The following is a 23,068-nucleotide window of genomic DNA, read 5'->3' on the forward strand; positions in this document are numbered from 1 at the left end:
TTGTTACTTTCTGAGCAGCCTTCATAGTTGGATTTTACTAATATAAGGAAAACAGTAATTTAAAAATTACTGTTCATATCTATTTTGTAAAGATACAAAAGTTTCAACTAGATATTGCCAACAATATGTAAAAACTATCACATTAATAATCTTTTTAAAATTTTAAATTGTTGTTTATATTATAAGAGTTTAGTTTTAATTTCAGAGTCATTTAATTAGACCATTTATGCATTCATTTGTTGTCTGACAAATTCCCAAACCTAATTGTTGGCGTCAAATCAATATTCTGGATTTTCTTGGATTGGATTGGGTTTTTTCTTTTTAATTTATCATTTTTTAGAAATTATCAAAAATCTATTGTTGTTTTATTGGATACTTTGTTTTAGGGTGTAAAGGATCCAAATAATTTAGAAAAGAATAGTACCAATTTGGATCTGTCTCAGAGTGATAATAACAAAGATGAGTGTTGTACAGAGAATACCATGATTGACAATCAGGTAACTGAAATTAAGGTGTTTTGTATACTAAAGTTAAAATTGTAAAGTAGCAATAGTTTGTTTATTATATTTTGGTGTTATCATTGTGCTTGTGACACAAATTTTCTTTTTTTATTGTGTACACCTACTTGTTGTTCCTCACTTTTGAAAAGGATAATTTATTGTAAATATATTTCTTGTTCCATTCCTAATAAGTTAAAGAAGAAAAAGCAACATTTATAATGTATGTATTAAAAACATGTTTATAGCTATCAGTAACACTCAAGCTAGCATTTCCACATTTATGCCAGTTACGAGAAATTTGTAAAAACCAGTGCTTATTTACTTGCTCTGTTCATTACTTTCTACAAAAAATGTTCATATGAAGTTCTTACCTGAAAATTAAAATAAATCTTAATTTAATTCTTTCAACTATTTTCTTTGTACAGACATAAAAGGTACAGTAAAATAGTTTCTGGGGTGATTTTCTGTGTATAAGCGGGGTTCGTTAAAAGAGAAATTTCTTCTACTGCGGCTTCTACTTTGGGTTTTTTATATTAAAACACTTTGTTTATTTGTTAATGCGCTAATATAGAATTTTTGTATATTGGTGTAGCAATTGTAGCAATTCTTGCTCTAAAGTTTGACCAGATACTGTGGATGGGAAGTTTCAGCTGATGATAGTTGATGTTCAAAACCAAAATAATTTATTAATGTAAATTGAACTGTTGGTATTACTTTTTTATCTCGTGGAGTCTTAACCACAGATTAAGTTAATAATTTAACGTTTACTGCTATACATTTTAATTGCATAAGTAGTTAAATATATGTTTGCAAGTTGTAATTATTTTACTAATAATCTACATTTTCAACTAGAACCTTAAAAATATGAAAAATGTTATCTTATGAATATTTATTGATAGTAGATTGTAATTTCTTTGATTTAGTGACATTTTTGCAATAAATCCTGATTGTCATGTTTTATCAGTTATATACTAGTGTTAATTTAATGTTGATACTTTATATTAACATAACTATTTTGTTTTGATTGTTACAAAATATTTATAGTAGGCTATTTAATTTTGATGTCAATATTAAACTTGAATAATATTAGAGTTATTAATTAATGGATGAAAGAGAATTGGGGAGAAAATTTGAAATCCTTATTATATTGGTGTATTTAATATAATTTGTATCTTAATTTAATTTTTTAAAGGTGGCTACTTTGCAGCTTCAACTCCAACAGGAGAAGTCTAGAAGCTCCGCTCTAGAAAATCAAGTTCAAAAAATGTTAATAGATTTACAGGTAATTTATAAATTGATTATAATTTTTATCTTGAATTTTTGTTTACAATATTTAAATTGTATCATAAATTGTAACATCTGGAATTTTAGTATTAGATCTCCACACCTCTGGAATATTATTTACTAAAAGTTCAGGGTATTTGTAAATTGTAACCTGAAATTTTAGGGATAGTTAAATGGTTTGTTGAAAGAAAAATGTTGTCTGCTTTATGTATTCCACCTCTCTAGCATTTAGTAGTAATCTAATCTGAAAAATTCCATATTCAATTTACCTACTCCCATAGATAAAATCATAGGAATATAATTATCATTGATAATCCTCTCTACAAAAGTCCCTCAAAAATGTTTCCTGGAGGTTTAAAACAATTATTAAATTTTGAAAGCTCTTCCGAGATATACCTATACATGGATTTAAGTTAACTCTAATTATATAATATGTTTATAATAATATGATCAATGGTTCTAACCTAAGAACTAATTTATGCTAAACTCTGACTATCTAACACAAATATCAGAAGCTGATGCAGAGACTCACCTGCTTTTCGTTGTTTTCATGTCAGGATTTTCATTTTTGTCTTAGGATTGGGTTAAAAGTAAACAATGCAAATTTATATTTGTAAATTAACATATTGGTTTTTTACAAATTTTTAAACTAGTTGCATTACAGTGTGAATGAATATTAAAACTATATAATTATGTAAATTATATAATTATAAAATTAGGTAGAATAGTATAATTTTATGAGAAGAATTATTTTTTCAGATAGACTAAGAGGACCCTTTGGACCTTTAAAATTTTGTCTTAAAGTTGTGTCTATTTTTCATATAAACAATTGATTTTTTGTTTAGTTGCATGTTGAAGATGCTTTGATAACAATAATATTAAAATTTTTTACTTTGATTGTAATCAGTAATTGAAGGTATTGTTGTTTATTTCAAATGAAATGTAAATAAAGGTTATTTATTTCACTTTATATAATATTGGAGTGTTATAACTGCAAAAATATGAATGGTGTATTTCATGTTTTTTACTGAAGCTCAGTTTTTGTGTATGCTGATCTGTGTATTTTGTTTTGAAGTAATAAATTTTCTGTTTTGACTACAGACTAAATTTGATCTGGAAGCTGAGCTAGAGAATTTAAATAGACGTTTAGAAAAAGAATTTGTGCCTCGAGTTGAACTAGAACAGCTTCGAGCCAACCAAGAAACTGCTATAGGTAGAATACGACAACAGGCACTTATTGAAAGTGAAACTAAACTTAATGCTAAATTGATGGAAATAAATCAAATATTACAACTTCAGGTAAGTTTAAAAATTTCATAGATATTAGTATGCTAACTATATGATGAATGATGAATGGATGAATAAGTTAAAACACAGTATTAAAAAATAGTCAGTGATCAAAGGGTACAATTTAAACCCATAAGTATAGCTTAAAACAGTGGTTCCCAACCTGTTTAATTTTACGTACCCCTTAAAATTTATTTTCAATGAAAAGTACTTCAACATGGATGGGAGAACTAATATTGTACTTATTAATATTAGTTTTATCACTTGTACTAATAACCATTTATAATGTTTTAAAGTAAGAATTTGTTTTTGATTTTACTCACGTAAGTAAATATTGAGATTTTAAGGTATAAATTAAACATATCAAAAATAAAAACCAATAAGTTGAAAAAATGCATTTCATGGGACCTTTGTGAACATTAAACTTATTTCTTCTGAATAGGATCCTTGAGCTTGGATGTTTGAGCTCAGCTTTTTAAAATCTGGATTGAATGATGAAAGGTAGAGCCTTAAATCAGGAGCTGAATTAAGTTTATTTCTCTGCTTGTTCTTCATCATATTAACAATGGAAAAACTACCTTTTGATTTCCATATATTAATAGGTATAATCTATTCTAATCTTTACATTACAGGTGTTTTTAATTTCTATTGTATGTTATGTGATTGGTTTATTTTAAGGAACATACCTGTACATTGGACGTGGAAATAAAGTGAGTTTTTTATATAATTGTGGTTACTAAACTGCATTATAAATTGTAGATGTAGATCCAGAAGGAGAGGTAGAGGCAGCCTTGCCTCAGATATATGTCAGATCAAGAAGGATATTAATTGTTGTTGCTTCGCTATGATTACTAAGCCATGTAATCACGTCAGCAGTTGCATATGCAGAAGGTGAAGCAGAGGGAGCTGTTGTAGTCTCAGATGAAGCAGATTTTTGTTGCTTCATTATTGTTACAAAACTATGTGATAAGCTGAAGGAGTAGACCCAGAAGGAGAGACAAAGTAAGCTGTTGGAGTCTCAAATAAAACAAATTATTGTTGCTTTATAATTGTTACAAAACTATGTGATCAACTGCAGGAGCATACCCAGCAGGAGAGACAGAATGAGCTGTTAATGTCTCAAATAAAACAAATTATTGTTGCTTTATAATTATTGTTACAAAACTATGTGATCAGCTGCAGGAGCAGACCCAGAAGGAGAGACAGAGGGAGCTTTTAGAGTCTCAGATGAAGCAGGAATTTGAGAACACTCGTCAAAAACTACTTTTAGAGCTAAGTAGAGTGCAAGCTGCTCTTAAAGGTAATTGGATTATAATCTGTTTGTAAACTGGATATTTACATCTAATAATCCATTTCTTTTCAAAAACCTTTTTAAAATTTCTTTACTATTTTTTATCTGTCTTTCTTCTCAGAATATTGGGTTTTAAAATTACATGCGAGTTATTACTAAGGGATATTACCCTTTCCTCAACGAAATTATTAATGGTGAACTGTGAATTTGGAATTAATAGTAACTTTATGCATGAGCACTTTATATAAAATGCCTGTACTTGTTCTTGCGTTTACGTGTGGATTACAATTGCTAAATCTCTTTGGTACGCATGTGCTGTGAGTGTGTGTGTGTGTGTGTGTGTGTGTGTGTGTGTGTGTGTGTGTGTGTGTGTGTGTGTGTGTGTGTGCATGTGCTGTGAATGTGTGGGGCTCTTCACAAACTTACATCTTGTGTGGTTTACAATATTAAAGAAATTTAAAAGACCATTTTATCTTTGACATTTAAAAGTCTTTACTTATAGCTAAGAATGTTCCAAACTAAATTTCACCTTTTATTTGTAAATAAGGTATTTAGTCTATTTCAGTGTGACGAACTTTGAAAACTTATTTCAAAATTAACATAAAAAAGTAATTAAACTGTTTTTGTTATCTGCTTAAAAGTCATAAAATTCAAATATGAGACTTATGTCAAGTCTATAACTTATTTATAGATACAATATAAGTTTATTGAATGCTCCAAACCAATTTCGGGTATAAAAATAAAAATAAATAGTAAGATAGAATGATTCAAACATGATATTTTTTAATGATGCAAGCCTTATTATTAATAAATGTTATAATATAAATAATAAGATTCCGACTAAAATAATAATAATTATATTAAGTATATAAGAAAAGTAAATATTTCATATAGACTTATCTACCATACTCTCAATAGTTTATAAATCGCCAAGATTGCAATGCTTCTTTTCAGTGATGCATGTGTACTTTATTCCATTGAGATGCTGTAAATTAATAATACGATACAGATTTAACGAAAGTGATCACAGTACTATGGTACAAATTTAATGGGAAATTAAATAATTATGTGAATCATTTTAATTCAACATTTTTTACTTTTTTTTTCTTTTAAATCCATTTATTTTTCCACCCGAATAATTATAAATCATTGGAATACATATTTATTTAATTAGAATACAAATCTTATTATACCAGTAGCTAAAATATATATATTATTTCCTATACATATGCTATTAGAGTATAACATATTATTTCTGATTCTTTTTATTTAATCTATTTGTTATTTGAAATTCACCAGTGAAATAACTATGTATTATCTGTATCATTAGTTTACTTACTGTTCTTTTTAATGTATTACTATATTGAATAAGTATGCTGCAATTTTTTTAGATTGTAGTTTATATTGTGAATTCGTATAATTAATTCAAGCACATCTATACCTCTAATAATTAGATATAGAGTATTCTTCAATTATAAGTCGGATTTGGTCTTTAACACTTTGCTCTTGGTTCCTGTATTTTTACAGAATGGCAAAACATTGGAAGAACATAGTTCCCTGAGTTTTACATGATTGACTGAACTATATTGTGTGAATCATATTTTTGTGGGCTCTGCTTACTCTGTGACGTGATGACTATCAGTGTATATTAGTTACATAATTCACTACTAGAGCGTATGCCATTTCTTTTAATAAGCTTATTGACAAAGTAAAAGATGTTGGCTATTTTGAAAATCACATTATGCAAAAACATGTTTTAAAGTGTACCATACTAAAAAACTTCAATGTACAGCAATTTAGTATTAAATTATCAGTAGTTAGTTATAGTTATAATAGGATTACAGTTTTGTAATGTTTAGTACAGATTTTCTAAATCTGTAATGTTTAAGACATTTCCTAAAAAGTAACAAAACCAATTGTACTTAAATGGTTGGTGAATTAAAGAAAAACTGAAAATAATAAAGAAGGCATTATTTAAAATTCCATTCTACTTTCTTCTAAATTTATTAAAAGAACTAAACTGTCACAATATCTAATTTGTCATACTAGTTGAAATACTTCAATTTTTTTTAAATTTGTATACTTACACCATCTGGTATTTTAATATTATTTGTGATAAATAAAAATAATTTAAATATTTATTTGTGCACTCGCCTGATGATGAAACCTTTGGTTTCGAAAGGCCTCGTCAAAATAAATTTGAGAAGTGTAATTTCAATAACTATTGATATCCAAGACTGAAGGGTTGTATGCATTTTTATTTGATAAAAATTTATGTTTTTAGCTAAAGAATCTGAAGAAAGAATTTTGCGAGAACATTGTGAAGCAATGGCTAGAGAAGCTGAAAAGTCACAAGAGTTGAAACGTCGTCAATTAATAGAAAAGTCTTACAGTGTTAATCTAGCTGATCCCTCTACTACGTAAGTACAATATGAATTGGAATTATAATCATAATATTAAGGTTGTCAAAACAAAAACAAGTATATGGGTTCAATTTTTTTTTTTTTTTCAAGTTTTATTAGCTATTTCATATTAATTCAAAAGTTTTGGTACACTTACTCAATTGGCAAAATACTTGTTTTTAGGTGTCAATAGGGTCATATAATCAAGTCCAAAATTTATTTATATTTATGAGGTGTGTTTTTTAAGTAAGTACCATCCTGAAATTCCACCGTTGCATCGCTGTGGTCAGAGTCCCACCACTTATGCACTGCCTACCTACAAATGCTAGCAAGCTATAGAAGCAATTACAGCAAAAATCAATATAGGTGTCTCTGATGTCAGAACAATGTAAAAGTTTTCGTTTTGAGCTTTTTAGTCATCGACTTTCTTTGAATCTCTTCAGACAAACATGACTCCAAATTCCAGGAGTTAAGTCTGAGACACGTCATATATATATACATTATTTCCTATACATATGCTATTAGAGTATAACATATTATTTCTGATTCTTTTTATTTAATCTATTTGTTATTTGAAATTAGACGCTTCAACTGAAGCTAAACTCAAAATAAAAAAAAATCAATTTGGTGTTATATCTGTTAATCATATTTTAAATGCCCCCATCAATTGAGAATCCCACCGACTATGAATGTACATCCTGTTACTTGTTTTCTTGGGACTAAAGGCGGGAAATGCCGTTGAAATTCACCATCAGAATTGTGAAATGTGTAGACAAAACTTTATGAAATGGCATTCAAATGGGTAAGAGCTTTAAAAGATGGGGCCGAAAAATTGTTTGTAACGATAAACGGATTAGACAACCCTCTATGATTGACAACGATTTGGTAAAGAATGTGAAGGATAAAGTGGAAATAAACATATTTTTGACAATTACTTATTAGTTACCTCAAGCTTCAAGAAGTGTACTCTATAAAATTCTTATTACATGTTTAAACTATCGGAAAAAATGATTTGCTGTGTCACCATGCCTGTTCACATTGGTAAAACGAACTCAAGATCTCATCACAGCATTTAGCTAAGAATGGTTGTTTAATCCCCAAGCAGCCCTAATTTAGTGATCAGTGACTACCATTTGCTTTTCATCAGAAGAAGCATCTTAATGGTCAGTGCCGGAATATCTACAATAGTGTCAAATTTGAATTGAATATAATCTTTATTAACACAATGGAACATACAGTTTGTGTAAGTGTAAGTCAATACATATCAGTCAATAATAAGTTAACAATTAATAATAACAGACTTAAGACTATTAAACTTAAAATACCTAAAACCTAAAATTAATAATTGTGTTGCGGTTTAATCAGGTGACAATCTTCTATGACGAATACAAAAGGTTGTTTTTAAATATGATAAGTGTCTTAGTATTGATGGCAATTATGTAGGAAAGTAGATAAAAGTGTGGTCATTCATTTAAAAATAAAATCTTTACAAAAGTTCACTTAATTTTTCTTATATATCAAAATGGTATTTACTTAAAATTCATGCCTCATACTTTTACAGTGAGTGTAAACAAAAGGTATGTGTGTGTGTGTGTGTGTGTGTGTGTGTGTGTGTGTGTGTGTGTGTGTGTGTGTGTGTGTGTGTGTGTGTGTGTGTGTTTTAAAAGTTTGTTTTGACAGTATATAAAGAAGTGATCACTTCTGATTACAATCTAAAAAGAATAAGATATTTTGATTTCAAATTAACTTTATTTCTAAATCAGATAATTTAAAAATATGAATGATTATTTTGAAGAGATACTTAATTTTATTTTGAAACATCAATCAAAATTAAAAAAATTAAGTTTTTACCAAATCATAATTAGCAATAAACATTTGTTAAGTTAAAATAATTTTGTGTTTTTAACATTCTCAAGGAGTGAGAAGAATAAAAAAACCCTATACCTCACATATGAGAATGGATATATGTATTGACCCCTTTAAACACACATTTAATTAAGTTTCTGTATTTGCACTTGTTACAAAAATTGAAGAGGAATGGGACTTAAGATGTTTCAAAATGTTAACCTCTCCCCAAAAAGGGTTATTTTTAGGGGTACACAAAAGGTTTTCTATGGTGGCATTGCTGTGTGATAATTAATTTTAAAGGTCGTCATGAAAGGAGAAAAATGTTGAAACATTTCTCTTCTTCTCTCAAACTCAAATCCTGGATATGCCTTTGTAAGCCTGATTCTAAGCTGGAATGTGTTTTATACCCAAAAGTACAAGCATTAGATTGTTAGACAAAATTGTTCCTTTCTACTTTAATATTTGATAAGACTGTTTGATATATTAAATACCTAATATCATGTATATAATCTGCTATAAATTAAATAATAACTTTCTTAATATAAAGGATGAGCTATACTTTTAACTTAAATTAGGATTTACGATTCATTATAACAGTTTCAGATGTTTAGTAGCATGTAAAAGCATCAAATGCTTAAATGTAAAAGGGAACTATGTAGAAAAATAGTTAAAGAGTTGTTCTTTCAAATCTATGTAATCAAAAAGCTGTAAAAGTTATGTGCAAGTTTTGATTTACTAAAGCAACTTGCTGTCTGAAAGATCCTCATATATTGTTATAAAAATGTCAAGTTTACACTATGGAAAGGAAAGGTAATGTGCATATTAAATTAATTCATTGTAAAATGGCAAAAAAAAAAAAAAAAATGGTTGAAATTATAAAATGGTTGGTTGAGGCGGGAGAAGGAGTTGACTGTGAAGCAGAGTGTAGTCCCCCCTCCACCACCCCCTCCACCTATGGCTCCAACTCCCTTGGACGTCAACCTGTTTAGTGCCAACTCGTTGAGACAGCAGTTAGAGCGCAGCATCTCAAAACACAAAGGTACTATACCTGGTTTGAGTTCAATTTGGATTTTTTTATTCAAAACCATTTTTATTAGATTTAGATTCTAAAACAAACTTTTATTTCTTTTTAAGCTACATTTTGATTTATGCTTTTATTTGCCTGCCTTTATGCATTTTGTAATGTCAAACGTATGTGAATGGTGTAATATCTAGTACTCATTCTAAATTAAGAATGAGTCTTTTAACAATCAATTTTGGTCAGTTTAAATTTAGAATCTGTATATGGTGTATGAAAAGATAATGCAAATTGTCTACTGACTGTGCTATAACGATCTCTCTAAAACAAACAGCTGCGACTGATGAAAGATTTTTATATACAACTATAGAAGTGTTTCTCTGGTCCTTATCATTTATAACGAGATCAAGTGATCGCTTTTATCATGATACAATAAATAGATTATGGTCAACTAAGCATTTATGCCAACTGTTCCATGTGATACAACTGCAGGACATGTTATAACTTAGGTACAAAATTACAGGTTGTTGATCTTGCTCGTTACATGTAATGTTAAAGTTGAGGATTAGACATTTCATCTTTTAAGTTGGTGAATTGGGAAGAAGTAGGATGGCTACTGACAAAAAAATTAGTTACCAATTTATGCTTTGAAGAATTGAGAGTGGATAATGGGTTTCTAAACATTTATGATTTTATAATACAGCAGAGTTCTGCTAATCCGAACTAATTGGGACTGAACATTGTTTGGATTTGCGGAAATTTGAAATAGGCGGATTTCATGAATAATATCGACATATCAGCGTTGATTGGCTTGTGAATAAGTGAAAGTCGGAAGGGAAGAGCAGTGACTCATACATTCCAAAGGGCAGGAATGGGGATTCCTTTCTGTCTCTGTTAACCACAAGAATAAAGCCTCATCAAATTTTAAGAAATTTAAAGAAAAGGTGCTTCAACTAAACGAGCTTATGGATGGTGAACCTTTATTTTCAGATAGCTGTGGTTTTTTGGATTGTTGGAAGAAAAGGCACAGAATTAGGGGGGGGGGGAGAAGCTGTCAGCTGACAGCGAAGCTGCCAGTTATCTAAAGGAATTTGAAGACCTTATTTTCCCAAAATTGCGCTGGCCACAGCAAGCTTATAACACGGATGAAACCGCACTGAATTTTAAGGTTCTGCCTACCAAAAGACTTGCTTCTCAAGAAGAGAAATCTACCCCAGGGTTTAATACGGAGAAGCAACATCTTACTGTCTTAGCTTGCAGCAAGGTCTCGGCAACAATCAAACTTCCACTGATGGTAATAGGTAAATCAGCGAAACCACGAGCATTAAAAAATATGAATGTGTGAGAGAGTGATACCCCCACTACTACCAGTGCTGTAAGCGAACGACGGTTAAATTTGGAATAACCAAGCTAATTAAATAGAATTGTTCTAACTAATTAGTTTTGTTAAAATCATATTATGAATCTTTGTAGGGTAGTCATGTCTTGGTGCATTGATAATAGGCAACTGTATATTGGGTAGATTGGTGGATAAATCTTAAGCATTAGGACTAAATAGGTTATGTGGCTGAATTAGGTTCTCCATATTTAGAGAATGGTGTATTAGGATATACATCACTATTAAGTAATAAAATAATAATATATAGATTTATAGACTTTTCTTGAAACTCTAAATAATTTTATAAGAAAGTGTTTCTTTCAGATGCCTTAATAGGTTTTTTATATTTCAGTATCATACAATTTTTTAATAACCTCCAAAATATTTTGTACTTGATAGTTTGATTTTAAATGACTTTCTTATCTGCCTAATTTGAGCGCATGTTCTTTATTTATCACAATTGTTGGTACTAGATAAGTAGCCATATCTCACCCAATAAGCTGGAAATATTTACTTTCATCTTCACTTTCCAGATATTCAGCTCAGTTTGATGGGCGATGACAGACTGCCCTCGCCTCCCGGCCGCTCGCAACAGTGAACGCTCAACTATATCATTTTTATATTTTTAATACTATATAAATATATATACATATATATCATATTTTAATATTCTATACATGTTCGTAGGTGTCATAAGATGATGCAGAACAGTAATGTTAATAGTTTATACTGTTAGAGTATATACAGGTGCTAATAGATAGATATTTGAATTAATATCTAATGAAACATGTTATAACTTACTGTACGGAAAGCTTTAATCTGTAAATGAAGTAATGAATCTAGTCATTGTTACATGTATCAAAGTAAAAGATATTAAGTTGTAGAATATTAGTAGTTTTTTAAAAGATTAGTTAACGTGGGTTAAGATTTGGTATGTCAAACCTACTAACACTTTTTTTTTAAATATCGGTAACATTTTCGTGTTATTTTTATTTTTCTTAAAGTCAGAATGTAACTTTGTCATTCTCTTTATATATAAAACGTAATTATTATTATACTTTCATCAGCACTGGTGAACAAAGGATTGTTGAACATATATTGTTATATTTAATCTGCTTTAAATGTTATTATAGTTTTTAACCTAAGTATAATAAGTTAAGAGTTAATACATTGTTTAATTCATAAAGACATGTAACTTAATTTTAACAGATAACTAAATCAACAAATAAACAGCAAGATTTTTGTGCAGTTTAAACATAGATAATTATAGAATCGAAATTATGATAACTTATTATTTCAAATGAATTCAGAAACAATATGAAAGAAAATATTGTTGAAGCCGCAACCACACTAAGTGTCCAACTCTTTCCAATCACTGTCAATAAGCTAGAAGATGGCTGACCCATGAAGGATGGTTACATTACTTGTGATATCTGTATTGCAATTACAAGCTGTACCTTGCTTTCAAGAAACTTCTGACTTGTATAGTATTTTTTAAATAATTAATACAAAGTATTCCTTATTTTTGGAAAACATGTACAAAATTCTTAGATCTCTTCTATGGCTTTGTCAACAATATACTACTAGAACCAACAAGTATCTCAATTTTGGAATGTAAGATATTGCAGCCTAATATGTTTTTGTAGATCAAATATATAACACACAGACTTGAAAGAAGATAGTGACGGCTTACATAAATTTGACACAATATAAAAATATTATATCCCTACTAGTAGTTGAATTTAATTTACTGTAAGATAGTTCCAGTAAATACCCACAAGATAGTGTGTTTAGTTTCTGAATATTGTGACTATCTGACATGGTGTGTGTGTGAGATTCAATGTGTCTGCTGAGACTGTTTCAGCTCCTAAGGCCTGCCCACCAATGGCATTGGTTCATACTATGTATCAGATTATCGAACTTCTCAACACAGGAAGGTATTGGACACATAATGTGGATATGGGTTTATCTTGGTTTTATTCGAAAAATCTTTAAAATTTTAGAATCTGCAAATGTTTTTTAGGCTGCTTATTTCAATATGTTTTGCTATATCTTATAATAGTAAGATAATTATAGTACATAGTTCATTTTTAAGCTTTGATGCTAGCCAATGTTAGATATAGGTTTACTATTGTGATGTATTAGTATACCGCTTAAATATAGCCTAAATTTATTTTAATACATTACTTATATATTAATGTATGATTGGGCTGTGATTAATAATTCTGTGTTATATTTATTGTTAGTGAATAGAAAATAAATCAACCATTCTGGAAAATTTGTTAAATATTTTAAATGATTGGTCAAGTATTTGTTATTATTGACAAAATAAATGCTTACACTAAAAGGTGATTCAAAAAGAGCGCCGGTTTTGTTATATCAAATTAAGAGATTTATTTTAATGAAAATCTGAAATCAAATACATAAATATGTTCATCTAACCTTCCGATTTCATGTATGAAAAATAATGTCATGCATGTGTCCTCCTCTGCTACGCTGGCACGCAACAACTCTGTCTGTGAATGAAATTAGCTATGACTGCACGACAAGTTTCCACTTCAATTTGGCCGACAACCCGTCGCATTTCCTCCTTCAACTCATTGATGGTTCGGGGTTTATTGGCATAAACTAATGACTCTAGATAACCCCAAAGATGAAAGTCACAAGGTGTTAAGTCACACGACCTTGGTGGCCATTAGTGGTCGGAATTACGAGAAATGACGCGATCCTGAAAGCGGTCACAGAGCAACACAATTGTTTCACGGGCAGTGTGGCAGGTGGCACCATCCTGCTGAAACCACAACTGGTCAATGTCTATGTTATCCAAATGAGGCCACAAAAACTCCCTAATCATCGTACGGTATCGGTCTCCATTCACTGTCACAGCTTGCCCTTCCTGATCTTGAAAACAATAAGGGCTGATGACGCCGTCCGACCAAAAGCCGCACCAAACTGTCACTCGTTGTGGATACATTTCCCTTTCGTTAATTATACAGGGTTTTCTAAACCCCAGATACGGCAGTTCTGTTTATTAACAAATCCATTCAATTGGAAGTGCGCTTCATCACTGAAGATGATATTCATTGCGAAGTTTTCTTCCTCCTGCGGATTTCTCAATACCCAATCAACAAACTGTCGTCTCTTCTGGTGGTGAATTTTATAGGGGTGATATTTGAGATCGTACCGTAGAATTCTCCGTACAGAAGAACATCTTATACCCAATTGTTGAGAACGGCGACGTATTGATTTCGCTGGGCAGCTACACTGTCACGAACCACCTCAATGTTCTGTTCAGTTCCGGCACAACGACGACGTCCAAAACTTTTGAGGTCGACTGTTGAACCCGTCTCTTGAAACTTTTTCATGAGTCTGCGAACTGTTGATTCATTCTGTGCTTCATTACGTCCTAGAGTACCGCGAAGTCGCCTAACAGTAACCGCATAACTCTCTCCACTCTGATAAAACGTTTTCACTATTAACACTTGTTGCGCACAAGTAAACTTCTCCATGGTTAGACACAGAATGCAATAATGAGAGAAATATCAGCTGCGTGAACAATCGGAATTTAGTCAGAAATAGAATCAAGGTCAAACATTGTTACCAACCAATAAAATAAAATTTACCGGTCTTTTCAAAACCGGCGCTCTTTTTGAATCACCCAATATTAAATCCCTTGGTTAATATTCTTGGTGATAGGACTGAATACAGAAATGTACGTTGTGGAGTTCATTGTGTATGATTTATATAAGTATTAATAGTATTTATCAGGGTGGTTTGGTGAGTCCATGAAAAAGTGAAGTGTACTTTCTTTTTGATTATGAAAAATAATTCTATTTGCAATGGCCATCTTCTCTTAGGCTTATTCACTTTGTCCAGTTTGTTGATTCCATTTGAGTAGTAGAATTAGTAAAATTCTACAAAATGGGCACTGGTTTCTTCAACTATTACATCTTAATTTGAATAAAACATTTCCAACTAGTCACTTTTCATATCAGTGAATAGATGGCCTATTACTCTGAAGGAGCCAAACACAAAAAGTAGGGAGAATGTGGAATGAATATAAAAAATTTTACCCTTTCATTGAGATGCCCACTGAACTAATAATCTCACTTGCTGTCACTTTTATTTCATTCATCACCAAATCATGGATTTGATAAATGATTTGTATAATAGTAACCTCAACAGAGTGTCTAGAACATTTAGCCTTGTGCTCATATAACCACAGAAAATTTTGAAAGCACTTTTAAACTTTCTAATTGAAGGAGTAAATTTGCCATATTGTTTTACAAGCTTCTAACTGAGGTAATTTTCCTTGTATAAAATAATATTTGATCTGTTCCTGAAATTCTTGTAGTCAATTTGTGTTAAAATTAATCAACATATATTATTCAAATGAATGCCAAACACAAATTGATAATTTCAGTTCAGCTGAAAATTGGTAGGTGTTTCTCCAAGCGATGCTTCTTCTTGGAGTTTGGAAGGATTTATCAAACTAGTCTTATATATTATTTAATCATAATAGATTATAAATCTTCATTCCATTTTGATATTTATTTTATGCTTTGATGTTGAAAATAAGGAGTAAGATCAGTGACATACATGATTTAATCTGGTTGTGATGGAATTATACAATTACTATATTTTTATAGTAATTAAATCAGTCAGTATATAATATAATTATTTAATTATTTAGGATTAACAAGGTGAATATTTATAGCTGAAATTAGTTACAATTTTAAATAAAAATCAACTGACTGTTCTCCCATTCAATATTACGTTATCCTGGTTTTTATGAAGATAACTATAGGGTATTGGTGATTGGCTAACTGACCCTGACCCCAAAGCTAGAAAGAATTAATACCAAAGTTTTAGTTGTATTCAATTAAATTGACAATTTCGATGTAATGATTATATTGTAATTTTTGCATTAAAGAGATTTATAATTGTTTTTAACACATTTTAGTGCACATTATAACTGATAAAACATAATAATTATAAGTAAAAAATTTTGAAACTTTGGTAATAAATATCTATTAATTACACTTTTATTTTTAATAATAAAACGTAAGTAAGTTTTATAAGTTATTATGGAAAATTAAATAAAATGAAAATCAATAATTCAAAACTTTGTTAGAGTGAATTAGTTATCTCAGAGTCGTGTATCTTGTAGTTGTATTTTTCTCATAAAAATGGCAGGATTAATAATACGAATACTAGCAGAAGAGATTAAGTATTTCACATCCAAGCTCTCCTCTCCTCATTAAAATATAAGGAGCTGAAATACTTAGTTTTTTTACTTATTTGTCAGTCATAACTAATTAAAACTTTGTTTTCCAGGATATTTATTTACTAAATGTTCAATCCTGTATCATAAACTTGATTGGCTCTTAACCAAACTAAGTTTATATTGGTTTTATTAGCCCTTTCAGACTCTAATACTTGTAATAATTTCAGACTGTCCATATATTGGACATCACATTAAAATCTTTTTTATCAGTTAGGGATTTTGTCTTTAAAAGCTCACTGTCCATCATAATGAACTCATTATATATGAAAAAATATGTGTGAGGCTCTTTGTTGTCTTTGGAAATTACAACTGACTTATTTAAAAGGCAATGCACAGCAGATATATTTTCCAGCTTGCAAAGTTGTAAAATGTGCTTGAAAATAACACAACACCTCACTGAGATCGCTTTAAGTGTCATTTGTCAGAAGGAAATCTCATAATTGTCTTGTTTTGGTATCTCAAGTAACAAATTAATTAAAAGGCAGAGAATTTTTATAAAATGTATATCCATTAAGCCCCGTTTCCATTTAAACAAATTTGCATCGCAACACGTTGCGCAACATGTGCCTCCGAAACTTGATTAAATGGAAACAGTCTGCAATATGTGCCAGGGACAAAATTGTTTCAGGCCACAGTGAAACAAAACATGTTGCGCAAATTGTATCACAAACTATTGGAAACAGGCTGCAACAATGTGCCGGGACTTGCGCATGCGCAGTACTGTTTACTCGCTGTCAACCTAACCTCAACGTTAACCGACACGTGCTCCTTGTTCAAGTCATAGACCTTTACATTTTTTTAATTACGGTAGAATCTATTATATTGTAATTATAAATAGAATAATTAATTATAATATTTATTGCGATGGAGGGGCCAAAGTGCAAAGTGGCAAGGTTAATTAAATTGTATGAGCAAGAGACAGTTCTTTGGAACATAAGAAGAAATTCAAGTCACAAAAAATTCCAACACCAGAAAAAACTGATGCACTTAAGAGAATTACAGATGTTATGGAGAAACCTATTGAAGAAGTCGAGAAGAAGCTTCATTGTATAAGATCTCAGTATATGAGAGAAAAAACAAAAATTGAGAAAAGTAAGAAAAGCGGAGTGATATTTAAAACTTTTCATGATTTTCGGTGCAACAAGATTAAGTAAATTTTCAAAATCATAAGCTTTTATTCTCAAAAAAATTATAAAAAACCGCTTTGCATATGTAAGTCTCTCATCAAAGAGTTATATGCTCCTTCCGTTTCTCTATTTGCTAAAAAACATCGAATCCACCATCTTGGACGTTTACGCTTTCTTTTTATAAGTTGGAAGTAAGCGCCTGCCATGATCACGAAAGCTGAGGTAGAAGCATTGCTCATATTCACTCGCGAAATTAGTAGTTAAGAACTTAGAAAACACTATACTGTATCTTTAATTCTCAACGCTGTACTGTTGAACTCTACGCTTACAAAATGTTGCAGATGTTTCAGGGAATTTAGCCGGTCAAATTTTATGTGCCACAAGTTGCGCAACATGATTCAGCAACTTGTGTTAATGGAAACGCACCTTTACAGTGGACACTGGGCATTGTTTCAATTGTATAATAGTCACAGAAACAGCTGACTGCTGATTAATTTTTAGATTACTTTGATGTGAGGTTATATTGTAGTTTCTTTCCATTTTCCTCAAATGGACACAGAAAAAGAAGCCACAAGATGTAAAAATAACAGTTCTTGTAAAAACGAATTTATATCTTGTGTAAAAAGTGCCAAGTACATTTGTTTTTTTTTTTTTTTTTTTTTTTTAATTTAATTCTTAAACAGATTTGTTGAGTTAAAAACATCAATCGAAGCAATGAATGAACTCATGACTTGATTCAGGATTTTTTTATTGAAAGTTTTGATATTTTTTAATCTTCTTTATTGAATGTGTAATAAAATCTGTAATCAATTTCGCTTGTTACTTTTTCAATTGTCCGCCCCCTCCCTTAAAACATTGCAGAAAATGTACTATTAAAAAATTGTGGTATGCAATTCAATATAATGTGATGAATGCCCACCGTCCCCTATAATGGAGATTCCTAAAAAACATTATTTTTTTGTATATAACTTCATAGTTAACGGTTGTGGCTACAAAACAATATAGATGATGCAGTAGTACAGTTAGAGAAAAGAAAAGTAATCAAGGAAGAAAAACTTCAATAAATGTTCAGAATGGCCTGGGAAGCCTGACGACAGACCCAAAGGTTATAGAGAATGAGCTAAAACGTAGAGTTGTGACATAAGTTGCGTCAGAACTATTGATAAACTTGAATTGGAGATTTGTTTATTTCTTTGGGAATGTACAAGGCATTGCCTCTCTTTAAGCTATCAAACTTATATTACTAGTAGAACAAATTATTATTAAAGTTTATTATCACTTAAACATGGCTGATATACATATACATATAAATATACACAAAAATGAACAAGTGTTAGAAGCTCCATCATAACCTCTTTTTGAAAATAAACTTCGGAATTTTCTCCTAACTTTATTCTAGAGAGCTCTACTTGTTGTATCATTGATAAATATGGGGAACTCTAGGGATCAGTGGAGTCTAAATTAATCAGCATTATAAAAATACTTCTTATTTAATTTTTGGTAAATAATTAGTTTTTATTCAAAATTATCTGAAATTTTGATCATGCAAAAACATGTCATTTAATGTATTAAAATATATTAATTTTTTATAAATGTTTTCAATGTGAAATGTTTGCTAGCATTTGCATATTTTCTATGTTATCATTATTATACCGAAATTGATTGTATTAAAAATTTGTTTCTTATATTCTGTCATATATAATAATGATTTTTGTGTCATAATATGTTGATAAATCTACAAAAATGCATTTTAATAATAAAATAATGGTGAGTAAGCGAGTAAAAATGAAACCTTATTGTGTAAAAGAAAATATGATATTGGAGGTGTATTGCCTGAGTAGGTCTAACTTTAGCACTTGGCAGTAAATGATAAAGCTTTGAGGAAGATGGAAGAGTTGGTATGTCAATTATACTATTTAGCTTCATCTCTTATTACTACTCTTCTATTAACATTGTATTTTTGTTTTTTAAAGGGAGAACAATACAATTGATTTTGGTATAGCAACTGTTAAAATAATTCTTTATGTAAGTGAATTGGGTTAATTGCATAGTGTGTATTTGTACACTTGGGAATAATTTACTATATTAATTATTTCACTTACAAAAATTAATATTTTCACACTGTATAATTCAGAACATTTAAATTACTATTACTAAAATAATGAATAAATCAAAAGGGATATTACTCGTCTTAGTTTGCAAATGTAAAGTTAACATAAGTTTAGTGTTATAGCCCTCCTCCAAAAATATGATAGCACTCAATATAAACACTTAATAATGTTTATTTCATATCTTTAATACTAAAATAGTATTGTCCATAAATGTATTGTAGATATAGTTGTGGAAAGTTTTAAGTGTGAACATTTTAATATCGTACAAACCTAGCGTATTGAATATTTCAACAACAATAATTTGCTGATTGTGCTTTCACATTTGTAAAATTTTCTGTAGATATAGTGATTTTTAATAATACAACTTGCAATATTACATTAGTTTAGGTCACATACACATTCATATATTTTTTTTAATGTGTGTTTTTAAAAATTGATGTCAAGATAGTAATAACTGATTGTTGTTGATATAAAGTGAAATATATATCCTATATATTATAGCAGATGATTTGATTGCTCTTTAATTGTAATCCCTGCATGTTATATACATTCTAAGTTCATAAAATGAAATAAAAGATATCAAAATAACTTTTTAGGTTATACAGGTTATACAGGGTGATTCATGAAGTTCTCCCCCCACTACTACAGCACATATTGTACTTAGTAAAAAATAATGAAAAAGATTTTATAATAAAACATAGGTCCCGAAACGCTTCGTTAGCGAGTTACCAGCTAGCGAAAGATTTCGCCTGTATTCTGGGTAAAGAGTAAAACTAAAGCCATACTGAACTTTTGGAAAGGTTAGATTAAGTAAGAAAAATAATTCGGTTTAGGATTCTTATGTATTTTTTACCTGATTAAAGCTAAAAAATAGGTTTCAGAACACTGTACCTGTAGTAGTTTTTGAGGGATTCAGGGTTAACATGCAAAAAGTTGGGCACGAAACAATGTTTTTTTAAGTTTTGATGTACAATAACTTTGTTAAATGGTAATAAATACATTAAAAATCAACAAAATTAATTGTAGGAGAATTTAATTCTGAGAAAATTGATATAATCAAGAGTCTAAAGAAAACAGAATAAGAATACCAAAAAATCGATTTTATTCAGTATAATAACGATTACTAGTTTTAAGCATAAATTAATCAGGTTGGGCAACCGTAAGCACCTTTTTATAATAGATGTTCGGGAACATGAGGGCTCATCATTATCCAATACATTTTGCAGCAACGTCTGTGTATGCTTTTGTTTGCGTTTTCTTAATTTTTCAGGGGAACTTCCTGTTATTGAAACAGCCGAAATCCATACATACGGGCAATGTAATTCATCACGAGAATTCACTTTTGTCTTGTATACAATGTCTTTTCATCCCATCCCCAGATGCAATATCCAATGGAGTTAGATCCTTCTGGTGATCTTGGTGGCCAAGGGGTGAGGCCCTCCTCCACGACCAATCCAGTGTCAGGAAAATGATGATTTAAGTAAGCAGAAACGGCAGTGAAATGTTGGGGAGGTGCTCCGTATGCTGGATGTACAAAATTTTGTCTGAGATGTAAAGAACATTCTCTAACAGCTGTGCGGGGCACTCTTCTGAAGGAAATGCAAATAGAAAACTCAGCATTTAGGCTGTCCAGGTACTATGAAAGGTCCAATCAGCCGATTGTGCAACAAAAGGCCACACCAGAATTGACGCATAATCGGTGTTGAAAGTTCTGTTCCACTACCTCATGTGGATTTTCTTTGCCCATGTACGTGTTCATTGTGCAAGTTATTGACCCACCTATCCGAGTGAAATTGTGCCTCATCCGTAACAAAATACGCTTGTAGCGTTGATTATAATATAGTCAACAAGTTGCAAAACTCCAAGCGAAAGCGGACCATCCCTATATGGTAGATGTTGAACCTTTTGGTTTATGAAACGGATAAAATTTGTTTCGATAGTGACCTCTCACACCGTTGACTGGGAAATCCCTATCCGCCTAGAAATACGTGTGTACTTACACCTGGACTTGCGATGAACAGCATTAATAAAAATATCATCATCAAGTTGGACGCTCGTTCATAATTGGTTCTAGACTTGGTAGTGATCCATGATTCCCGAAGAGGTACGGAAAAGTTCCTGAAATTGTTTTGATATCTGGATTAGGGCTAACGTAGTTCATATTCTTCTACAGCCAGCTCTAGCATTACCACTACAGTAACCAAAATAAAAACTATTTCCAGCGTATTCCTTGATGTAAAATAAGTATGGCATTTTTTCGCTGAATAAAACAATCGAATTATAAACTCCACAGAAAATAATGCATTTAATAACACGATTCACAGAACCCGCATTTCCTGCTGTAGCTTGCAAAAACTCCACTAATATCACAGTTCTAACGTAACAGTACAGGAATACCATTGTTGATCAGCTGTTATTCGTGCCGTTTACCAACTTAGAAGACATTAATTAAAACAAAAAATGCATTCGATGATTAGTAAACAATAATAGAAGAAAAAATGTTTTGCCTTCATTTATTTTCGAACCTTTATGTAAATTTTATTAAAAAAAAAAATTTCAACGTAATAAACATGATATTTTTATTTACAAACAAAATTTTATTTAACAGTTAATTCTCTGTTTTCCAATTTATCTTCATTCAGTTAAGGAACAAACATTTTGTTTTGTTTTATTTTAACTAAATACGTACGGTATTTCTTTACAGTAGTAATGTATTATACTGAATAAAATCGATTTTTTGGTACTTATTTCTGTTTTATTTAGAATTTGATTATATCAATTTCTCAGAATTAAATTCTCTTACAAATTAATGTTTGTTGATTTTATGTATTTATTACCAATTTAACAAAAGTTATTGTACATCAAACTTAAAACAAAAACATTGTTTGTGCCCCAAACTTTTGGCATTTAACCCTGGAAATCCCTCAAAAAACTACTTACAGGTTACAGTTCTGAAAACCTATTTTATTAGCTTTATCAGGTAAAAATACATAAGAATCACACGATAGTTCTTACTTAATTAACCTTTCCAAAAGTTCAGTATGGCTTTATTTCTACTCTGTTACCAGGAATTCAGGCCGAAATGATTCGGCTAGCTGGTAACTCGCTAACGAAGCGTTTTGGACCTATGTTTATATAACATTTTTTCATTATTTTTAATTAGTACAATTTGCTGTAGGAAGGTGGGGAAGGGGAGAAGAGAAGTAGAAAAGAAAAAGAAGAGAGCAGAGAAGAAAGACGAGGGAAGTGAGTAGAAGAGGAGAAGAAGAGGACAGAAAGAAAGATGTGAAGTGGAGAGAGAAAGAGAAGAGAGAAGGAAAGGAGAGAGAGAGAGAAGAGAAAGAGTGAGGAAAGAAAGAGAGAAAGAAGAGGAGAGGAAGAGAAGGAAGAGGAACGAGAGAAGGAGTGAGAGAGAGAAAAGAGTGAGAGAAAGACGAGAGAAGAGAAGGGAAGCATAAGGAGAGAAGAAGAGAAAGAGAGAGCAAAGAGAATGAGAAGGAAGAGAGAAAGGGAGGAGGAAGAGAAGAATAGAAGA

General features: G+C 30.6%; 1 protein-coding gene across 1 annotated transcript in view; it reads left to right on the forward strand.

Annotated features, from left to right (window-relative positions):
* Positions 1 to 13,286, forward strand: part of LOC124361301 (ankycorbin-like) — a 51,069-nt gene extending 37,783 nt beyond the window's left edge. The window contains 7 exon segments of the mRNA XM_046815347.1: positions 387 to 497; positions 1,693 to 1,782; positions 2,886 to 3,083; positions 4,248 to 4,371; positions 6,647 to 6,782; positions 9,506 to 9,651; positions 11,542 to 13,286. Coding sequence (XP_046671303.1) covers positions 387 to 497; positions 1,693 to 1,782; positions 2,886 to 3,083; positions 4,248 to 4,371; positions 6,647 to 6,782; positions 9,506 to 9,651; positions 11,542 to 11,606 — 870 coding nt within the window. The 3' untranslated portion in view covers positions 11,607 to 13,286.
* The last annotated feature ends 9,782 nt before the right edge of the window (positions 13,287 to 23,068 follow it).

The sequence above is a fragment of the Homalodisca vitripennis genome, chromosome 4, assembly GCF_021130785.1.
Source record: "Homalodisca vitripennis isolate AUS2020 chromosome 4, UT_GWSS_2.1, whole genome shotgun sequence".
Classification (NCBI taxonomy): Eukaryota; Metazoa; Arthropoda; class Insecta; order Hemiptera; family Cicadellidae; genus Homalodisca; species Homalodisca vitripennis.